Source organism: Malania oleifera, chromosome 10, assembly GCF_029873635.1.
Source record: "Malania oleifera isolate guangnan ecotype guangnan chromosome 10, ASM2987363v1, whole genome shotgun sequence".
In the NCBI taxonomy this organism is placed as follows: domain Eukaryota; kingdom Viridiplantae; phylum Streptophyta; class Magnoliopsida; order Santalales; family Ximeniaceae; genus Malania; species Malania oleifera.
The window spans coordinates 24,170,490-24,179,861 of record NC_080426.1 but is presented as its reverse complement, the minus strand read 5'-3'; the positions used below and the strand labels follow the sequence as shown (position 1 = coordinate 24,179,861).

At 34.2% G+C, this 9,372-nt stretch overlaps 1 protein-coding gene across 2 annotated transcripts; it reads left to right on the top strand.

Annotated features, from left to right (window-relative positions):
• The first annotated feature begins 326 nt into the window (after positions 1-326).
• LOC131166148 (3-hydroxyisobutyryl-CoA hydrolase 1-like) lies at positions 327-4,193 on the top strand. Of its 2 annotated transcripts, none has more exons than XM_058124460.1 (4): positions 327-628; positions 1,825-1,905; positions 3,034-3,102; positions 3,858-4,193. In XM_058124460.1, exons 1-4 carry the CDS (start codon positions 365-367, stop codon positions 3,894-3,896), a joined length of 453 nt encoding a protein of 150 aa, XP_057980443.1. In that variant the 5' UTR covers positions 327-364; the 3' UTR covers positions 3,897-4,193. The 2 variants fall into 2 exon arrangements, with proteins under 2 accessions (XP_057980443.1, XP_057980444.1); XM_058124461.1 differs by lacking the exon at positions 327-628 and adding an exon at positions 667-875.
• Positions 4,194-9,372: the final 5,179 nt, after the last annotated feature.

Sequence of the window (9,372 nt, the reverse complement as noted above, 5' to 3'; positions counted from 1 at the left end):
CATTACTTACATAGGAAGTAAACTTGGTTTAGTATCTGAGGATGGACCACATGCAAGTAGTGCAGCAGCACACAACTTGAACTAAACTTGGTATAGTCTCCGTTTGTTTGTTGAGAAACTAGACGGGAGTGAAGTTAGTTGGCGTAGATCTTTGGAGCCGTCGCCAACTAACTTCACTCCCGCTGCAATCAACCTCCACGAACTCTTTGCATTTGATTTGAACGACATGACTCTATTTTTGAAGAATAGATCCTTAACTTTCGATTCTCCAAAATGTCGTCGTTCGCTTCGTCTCTGTCACCTCAGGTGCCGTTGTATTTGTCGAAGATGAAGGAAGCAGGGGAATATTCCCGAGTGCTTTACTATGTTTTTCTCTTTTTTGGGTGAAAAACTTATTAGGCTGTTTGAACAAAAAAAGCCAGTAAAGGTGACTTTTCAGCGGAGCCTACTCGGTGAGCATCTCGCTTCGGCGCCGACAAATGGGAACAAGACGCATGATTCCGACGTCAGCAAGACGAAATTCGACACGAACATGGTCATCATCCTCGTCGCTAGTGAAGACGAGGAGGGAGGGAACCTATTTCTGCAACTCCATCCACTTGATCCGGCCAGAGCGATGTTTCCAGTGGTAAGGTGCAAACCTTGCTACATGAAGTAGTGAAATTTGAGGATTTGCAGAAAACTCGCTACACCAACTAAAGAGATTACGTGTCATTTTAGGAATAATTTTCCGTATTATTTAATATATTATTATAAATTAACAATTAACTGGAAAAAACTCCGAGAGAGCCCGAACTCATTGCGAAGTCCGGAGACCAAAGCTTCAATAAACGACCATGGCAACTCCTCGTTTTTCCGAGGGTGATTTTGATCAGGTGCTGTACTGTACTTCTCCTCCGAACCCAATCGCTACCTTCAATACTGTTTTCAAGAGTTACCTATTATCTATGGCGATGATCACAGCCACAGGCACTTCATGGGCATGGCCTGTTTGGGAATTTGGTAGAAATTTGCGCTTCCGTGCTCTATTTGATTGCGAAGGAAACTGATTATAAGAGGATAGAATCAAAATTTAGCTTTCTGTGAAATGGGAAGCTTGCTTGAGCCGATTACATTGGTTGTATGGGGGCAAAATTCAGGAAGTTGTTTTCTTAGTTTTCTTTGTGTCCAGACAGCAGCGCATGATAGTTTTTGAATATGTTGCTTATGATTTTTGAGAATTTGGTTTGTTTGTGGCAAATTAGAGGAGGGTTTTGTCGCATTTTCTGTTATAGTTACTCTGGCTTTAATTTTTCTTGACAGGTAGCCTTTTTCTGTTTAAGTTTATTTCATATGCAACCCCGTTTAAGGCTCAGTGCATTTATTTTTAATAATTACTGGAATAGTATTATTGTAGAAGAATGAAAATCATAGAATGAAAGGGTTCAGGACTCTATTGGTATTCATTAGTTCATGATAGTGTTTTTTTTTTTCCTTTTTCGTGTGAGTGAGAATTTTAGAGTCTAACGCTAGGGCTGTTCTCATTTTATTCTCTCTCGGAGGTTAGATAGCTTTTAACGGTTTTGGTTGTCACGGTAGAGAAATATTAACCAGTCCATTATTTTGGCCGAGCCTGACCATCAGGGCTTGAATTTGTGTTAATTTTATTGGATTTCTTTCTCTTCTCATCTACGCTATCAATTTTTTTTTTTCTCATCTAATGTGAGCGCATAAGAGTAAACCTCTTATGCTTTGTTTTATTCCTGTTGTTCTACTATTTATGGGGAATAATTTAGCTAAGCATTGATTACGTTCATATACTTATTATTCTTAATTGCTTGGCAGGTTCTGGTTGAAGAAAACAGGTCTGCAAGAACGTATACATTAAACAGACCTAGGCAGTTGAATGCCCTTTCCTATCAGATGGTATGAGGAATAATTTATGAATGCTGTTTAATTAATATTGGGATGTTTTGTGCCTAGTTTATTCCTAGTTATGCATCAGACTTATTCAGTGACTCTTCGTTATTTTGGTTTGTGCTGTGCCTGCCTTTTCCTCAGCGACCCCTCAACCTCTAGTTTAGGTTTGGCAACCAGGTTCTAGGTTATTTAAGTCTAAAGACTAGAAATCCTACTCCTTGTTCAAACCGTAATAAAGAAAATTCAATGAAAACTTGAAAAGGGTACTGAACCACCCCTTCCCCCTGTCCTTGAAAAAAAAAAAATGCATATATTCCTTGGAAGATTCTTCCATGATAGATTTTCCTTCGGCTAGATGGTTCTCCAAATTAAAATTGCACAAATATTATTGTTTTTTATTTTTCTCATCAAGTCAGAGCACTTCCATAGGCGTTTTCCCTAACATGCTTTAGCAGATTATAGTTGCCTTACTCCACTGTAAAAGTATTCAAGTTTTCTTCTAATTGTAAGAAAAATGCATCTTTTTCAACTTTAACAGCATCCTTTTTGCCCGAAGGTTTATAATGGGGAAAAAATATAGCTGATGTAATTTCACAAAATTTTATCCACTGCAGTCTTGCATGGATTACAAAGAAAACAGCCATGAAAATAAAGAGTGAAATCAGAAGAATCCAGGACCACTGAATATGAGGTTGAGAAGGGCATGGACAGGGGAATCTGAATTCATTATATAGTCACAATAAAAACTATAGGTTGGAAGCCTAGTAGTGAAAAGTCTCAAATTTATTCTTGGAGATTGATCTGCTTCTTTCTTCTAAAATGAACTAAGCTTTATTATGCTTTTTTTTTTAGCCAAATACAGTTGACTGTATTCGACCTAGTTGTTATCCTTTTACTTCTTTCAAAGTTCTTGTTTTATTATGCTTCTTTGTGGGTAATGTGCTTTTTTTTTTTGGTAACTAGAAAACTACTTATGTATATTTTAAATTTGTATTAGTGGGATAGTGCTTTTCTGATTATGACTATTTATTTATTAATGTTTGAGTAGAATGGACATTAATGAGAGCAACTACTTTGCCAATACATGATTCAATGAAAAAGGAACTTGATCTCTCTCTCTCTCTCTGTGTCCAGGTTGCTTGGCTGTTGAAGCTTTTCCTCCACTGTGAGAAAGAAAGTAATGCCAAGCTGGTAATATTGAAGGTACTATTGTACAACTCATGCAAGAAATATTTTCTTTGCCTTTTTAGTTAGTTTTGGCAACATTATTTACTCTATCTTACTTTTTTGTGTTCAATCTATTGCAACTCCAACTTTTGTAAGAGGTTTTTGTTAGGCCGGTCCCATATCATTTTCCTTTTTTAGTTTCAATTCCTCTAGTGTAATGTGGGAATCCATTCTGTTTCATTTTGAAAATATTTGACTTTAGCATAATTCTTTTTTGTCTTTTCTTGAGAAATGTTAAGAGTAATTGCTTGTGTGAAAGATGGAATGCTTTGGATTTATGAAGAGGCTGAAAGCTCTAAAGGTTGCCTTGGAAATTTGTGATAAGGAGGTTTTTGGTGATGTCCAGATTGGGAAGTTTGAAGCTCTAATTGTCCTTGTTGGACCCTTATATCCTTCTAGTAGGGAGGATGAGAGAATTTGGGTGCGTGATTCTTCAAGTATGTTCACTTTAAAATTTTTTTCTCGCATGTTCTGGAAACTTTTGTCCCATAACCTCTTCACTTGGTGCACATCCTTTGGAGAACTTAGGTTCCTTGGAAGGTATGACTTCGTTTGGACTGCAATCTTGGATAAAATTAACGCTCATGATCTGCTTTGCAGAAGAAGGCCTTGCAAGACTCTAAGTCCCGATGTGTGTATCATGTGCCACAAATGCAATGAAACAAATGTTCATCTCTTTGTGTATTACAGGGTGGCCACATTCCTTTAAAACACTCTCTTTTCTTATGCAGGGAAGAGTGGGTGGCGGTGGGAATGCTTTTGTTGTTTAAGTATAGGGGCCTCGGCAAAAATAGGGCGCTTTGGAGTGCGACAGTTTTCGCCATTCTTTGGACCTTGTGAGAGAAATGATAGAATTTTTCAGCATGGTTTTTATAGGACAATGATCTTCCTTGCTTCCATTTGTGTGTATTATCATTTTTGTAATTTAAATACCTATATATATATATATATGTTTTTGTTTTTTTTTTTTTTCTGTTTTTTGTATCGTTAAAAAGGACTCCTTGTCCTCCAAGACTTGTACTCTGTTTTTTGAGTTCTAATAAATGTGTTCTCTTATCCAAAAAAAAGTTTGAAGTCTATTGTATTTAAGGAGATTGAGGGTACTGGTTCAAGGGCTTGTTAATATTTCCAAGGTCGTGTTCTATAGGAGAGCGGCTCTTAAGAATGATTTGGGGGCTTTGCTGCTGAAGGAGGAGATGAGTTTGAGACAAAAGGTTAGGTTAGGTTTAAATGGGCCAAAGAAGGGGATTGTAATACAAGATCTTTTCATAGAAAAGCCAATGATAGGTGCAAGAGGAATGCAATTAAAGAGCTGAAATCTACTGGTGGTGTTTTTATTAGGAGTCAGTATGTTACTCTAAAGGAACATACTGACTTGGAATATAGGGACACTTACGGGTAAAAGCATGGAAATTGTGGATACAATGATTAGAAGAAGAATTAATATAATTTGCCTTCAAGAAACTAAGTGGGTGGGGGAGAAAGCTAGAGAAATCGATAAATCAGGTTTTAAACTTTGGTACACTGGAAAAGAAAAACATAAGAATGGAGTAGGCATTATTATAGACAAAAACTTAAAAGATAGCATTGTGGATGTAATTAGAGTAAGGGATAGAATTATAAAAATCAAAATGGTATTAGGACAAGAGATAATAAATATCATTAGTGCTTATGGTCCTCAAGTTGGCTTAGCAGAAAATCTTAAGAGACAATTTTGGGAAGATATGGATAGTATTATACAAGGCATACCAGGGACTGAAAAAATATTTATAGAAGGAGATCTGAATGGACACGTTGGAAGAGATAATAAAAATTATGAAAGGATACATAGAGGATATGGATATGGAGACAAAAATGAGTCTGGGGAGATGATCTTAGACTTTGCTATGTCATAAGATTTTAGTATAATGAATACTTGCTTTAAGAAGAGAGAAGAACACTTAATAACCTTTAAAAGTGGACAAAATAGAAGTCAAATAGATTTTTGTTTAACTAGGAGGGTAGATCATGTATCATGCAAGGATTGTAAAGTTATTCCAAGTGAAAGTCTAACCACACAACATAGAGTCTTAGTGTTAGATATATGCATTAAAAAATGGAAGAAAAAGGATAAAATAAACCAGTGTAGGAGAACTAGATGGTGGAACCTAAAAGGAGAAAATATAATAAAATTTAAAGATAAAATGATCAAAGATGGGGATTGTACCTTAGAGGATGGGATAGATTCAAATAATCTTTGGAATAGATTAGCTAGCTCTATTAAAAAGATAGCAAAAGAGATTTTAGGCGAATCAAGGGGAAGATTCTCAAATAGCAAAGAAAGTTGGTGGTGGGATAAAGATGTACAAAAAATCATAAAGACAAAAAGAATTTGGTATAAAACGTGGCAAAAATGTAGAAACAGCGATAACTTTGAAAAATATAAGGAGGCAAGAAAAGATGCAAAAAGGGCCGTTAGTGAAGCTAAATATAGATCATTTAATAGTTTGTATGATAGATTAGGTACAAAAGAAGGGGAAAGAGATATATTTAAACTTGCTAAAGCTAGAGAAAGGAAGAACAAGTACTTAGGAAATGTAAAATGTATAAAAAGTGAGGATGATATTGTCTTGGTTAAGGACGAAGATATTAAAGAAAGATGGCGAAGTTACTTTAGTAAGTTGTTTAACGAAAACCAAATAGAAGGCTTAAATTTAGAATTGTCAAATGAGGAAAAGACTAAAAATATAAGATTTATTCGAAAAATTAGAGTTAACGAAGTTAAGTTTGCACTAAAAAAGATGAAAAATGGGAAAGCTATGGGACCAGATAACATCCCAATTGAAGTTTGGAAATGCTTGGGTGATAACGGAATTATATGGTTAACTAATTATTTAATACAATTGTAAAAACTAAGAAAATGCCATATGAATGGAGGAAAAGTACTTTAATACCTATATACAAAAATAAAGGAGATATTCAAAATTGTAATAATTATCGTGGAATTAAACTTATGAGTCATACGATGAAACTATGGGAAAGAGTAGTTGAACAAAGATTAAGGTTAGAAAAGAAGATCTTAGAAAATCAATTTGGTTTTATGCCTGGGAGATCTACCACAGAAGCTATTTATCCTTTAAGAAGATTAATGGAAAAGTTTAGAGAAAAGAAGAGGGACTTGCATATGATATTTATTGACCTTGAGAAAGCATATGATAGGATACCTAGGGAAGTTCTATGGTGGGTTTTAGAAAAAAAGGATGTATGTTGTAGGTATACCGATGTCATTAAGGATATGTACAATGGAATAATGACTAGTGTAAAGACTATAGATGGAGAAACTAGAGAATTTCCAATTACCATAGGTGTACATCAAGGATCTGCTTTGAGTCCTTATCCTTTTGCTTTAGTGATGGACCAATTGACTAAGAGTATTCAAAAGGAGGTCCATGGTGTATGTTGTTTGCAGATGATATTGTATTAATTGACGAAACTAGGGATGGAGTAGAGGCTGAGTTAGAATTATGGAGAGAAGCTTCGGAATCTAGAGGCTTTAAGACAAGTAGAAATAAAACAGAATATATGAAATGTAATTTTAATAATGATAGGAGGAATATTGGAGACAAAGTTAAACTTGATGATGAAGAAATAAATAACACTTGTAGATTTCGATACCTTGGATCTATTATGCAAGCTGAAGGAGAAATTGAAGATGATGTAATGCATAGAGTTAAAGCAGGTTGGGTAAAATGGAGAATTTCTTCAAGTGTTCTATGTGATCGTAGAATACCCTTAAAATTGAAAGGGAAGTTTTATAGGACAGCTATAAGACCAGCTATGCTATATGGATCAGAATGTTGGGCGACGAAGAAACATAATATCCAAAAAGTAAAAGTTGCCGAGATGAGGATGCTTAGATGGATGAGTGGTATAACATTGAAAGATAAATTAAGGAATGAACATATTCGTGGTAAGTTAGGTGTAGCTCCTATAGAAGATAAGATAAGGGAAGGACGACTCAGATGGTATGGACACTTGCAACGTAGGCCTTATAGTGCACCTGTGAGGAAGAGTGACTTAGTTACCGTGGGGGGCAGTAAAAGGGGTAGGGGTAGACCTAAAATAACTTGGGAGGAGATAGTGAGTAAGGATTTAATATTTTTGAATCTATCAAAAGAAATGGTCCATGATCGCATAAATTGGCGGAAAAGGATTCATATAGCCGACCCCACTTAGTGGGACTAAGGCTTGGTTTTGTTGTTGTTGTTTATGTTACTCTAGAGGAAGATGTTTGTACATGAGATTGCAAGTTCTTTTTTTTTTTTTTTAAACCAATGTTTAGAAGGGAGGAAATGTTTATTGTCCTATAACTGAGTGGTTGGATTGGTCTCCCATTTTTGGTGATAAATTGGTTGGTTGGAGATGCCTTTTGAGGAGGTGGCAAAGAGGGTAGTGTTTTTGCATAAATGGGGAGAAAGCCCCCCAGTTCGGATGGGTTCACTTTAGCTTTCTTTTAGAGTTGTTGGGATATGGTGAAGGTTGACTTGATGAAGGTGTTTTAGGATTTTTATTGCAATGGGGTGATTCTAAAGCATGAACTCTACTTTTATGACTTCTGTTCCCATAAAGGATCACTTAAACAAGGTTTGTGATTTCTGACCTTTTAGCTTGATCATGAGTGTTTATAAGGCTATTGCTAAGGTTCTTGCTAATGTGATTAACTAGGTGATATAGGATACAATTTCTAGTTCTTAGTCAGCTATGGTTGGGAGATATATTTTGTGGATGCTTCCTTGTGGTTAATGAGGTTGCAGAGGATGTTAGGAGTAAGAAAGCTTTAATTCTTTAAGTTGGATATTGAGAAGGCTAATAATGAGATGATTTTCTTTTTCTTTTTTGGTTTTTTCTTTGTTTTCTTTGTTTTTGTTTTTTTTTTTTTTCTTTTTGGGATAGGATCTTATGTAGGAAGGGTTTTGGTTCAAAATGGCGAGACTGGATTAGGAATGGCCTTTTTGCCTTTTTCCAATGACTAGTGTATCATGTGCTTTGCACATGATTGCAAGTGAACTGAGTTATCTTGACTCACGTATTTAGATAATTCTTTATAAACAGCTGTATAAATTGTGATTCATTAATTAAAATATTATAATTGTTATTTTAATTTATTTAATGGTCAATTAGTGAGTTTATATTAATTTCAAATAAATTTGTCTTTATTATTTAGAAGGTACTTTTGAATCTTTGATTCTATTTCTAATATTTATATTTTAAATTTTAGATTACCATTTATATGAATCATATTAGATGCTTTATAATAATTTTAGAAGACATCACAAATATTTTTACCTATTATGTATTTCTTTGTGATAGATCATCTTTATTTAGCATTTATGATACTATTACTTTTATACTTTTTTATATTCAAATCACAACCTATGTAGAGCAAACTTTTTAAATTTAATATTATCTAATTTTGATTGAATTTAATTTTCTTTTTAAAAATTTTGTCTCATTTTTTGTGTCCATGAAATAATTTACACTTGTCTTACTTTTCTTTATAGTGTGAATTTATTTTTAATTTTTATGCAATATATTTTTTTTTGGGGTTCAAACTTTAACCAGACTAAAATAAAATTTATAAATTTAGTTTTATCTAAATATAACTTTGCATACTAATTAATGAAGTCTTGACAAGTTTTAATCTATATTACGTGGATAGTTGAAAAAAATATCTGAAAAAGTAGATGTTTAACCACTTGAACCACCCATCGGCTTTTGTAATTGTTTAAAGTTATTCTAAATTATAGAAAATTTTACAAAATTAAAATTTCAATTAGTGCTATTTCTCCCACATCATTGATGTTTTTTTTCCCCACCAGAACTGATGCTTTCAGTTGAACCATGCATGTCTGTCAATTAAAGAAAAAAACTATACATCTCTCTTTGAAAACCAGTAGACATACACAAAAATAATAATGTAATAAAACATGCATGGACTAAAAGAAAATTCGTGCCATCTTGGGACTGATTGGTAACGGATTGAGTTCAAGATGATACACTCGATTAGTTTTGCTTTTTTGTTTTGCGAAAGACTGAGGATGATCTTGTAGGATTTGGAGCAGACTAATCAGAGAGTGTTATATTATTGTTTAGATCCACACTAGTGATGGTTAGATCCCAATAATTATTATGCACCCCTTGTAGTCTTTCTCATCTTTTTATTGTTTTTGTTGGATAATTAACGATCACAAGATTACACAGGGTTCT

Bases quoted from the DNA above. Each gene is read 5' to 3' on its own strand.
- LOC131166148 (XM_058124460.1), top strand. From the start codon at position 365: ATGTTTTTCTCTTTTTTGGGTGAAAAACTTATTAGGCTGTTTGAACAA. The intron at 1,906-3,033 runs GTATGAGGAATA...CTCTGTGTCCAG, and splicing joins ATGCCCTTTCCTATCAGATG to GTTGCTTGGCTGTTGAAGCT. The intron at 3,103-3,857 runs GTACTATTGTAC...TTTCTTATGCAG, and splicing joins CCAAGCTGGTAATATTGAAG to GGAAGAGTGGGTGGCGGTGG.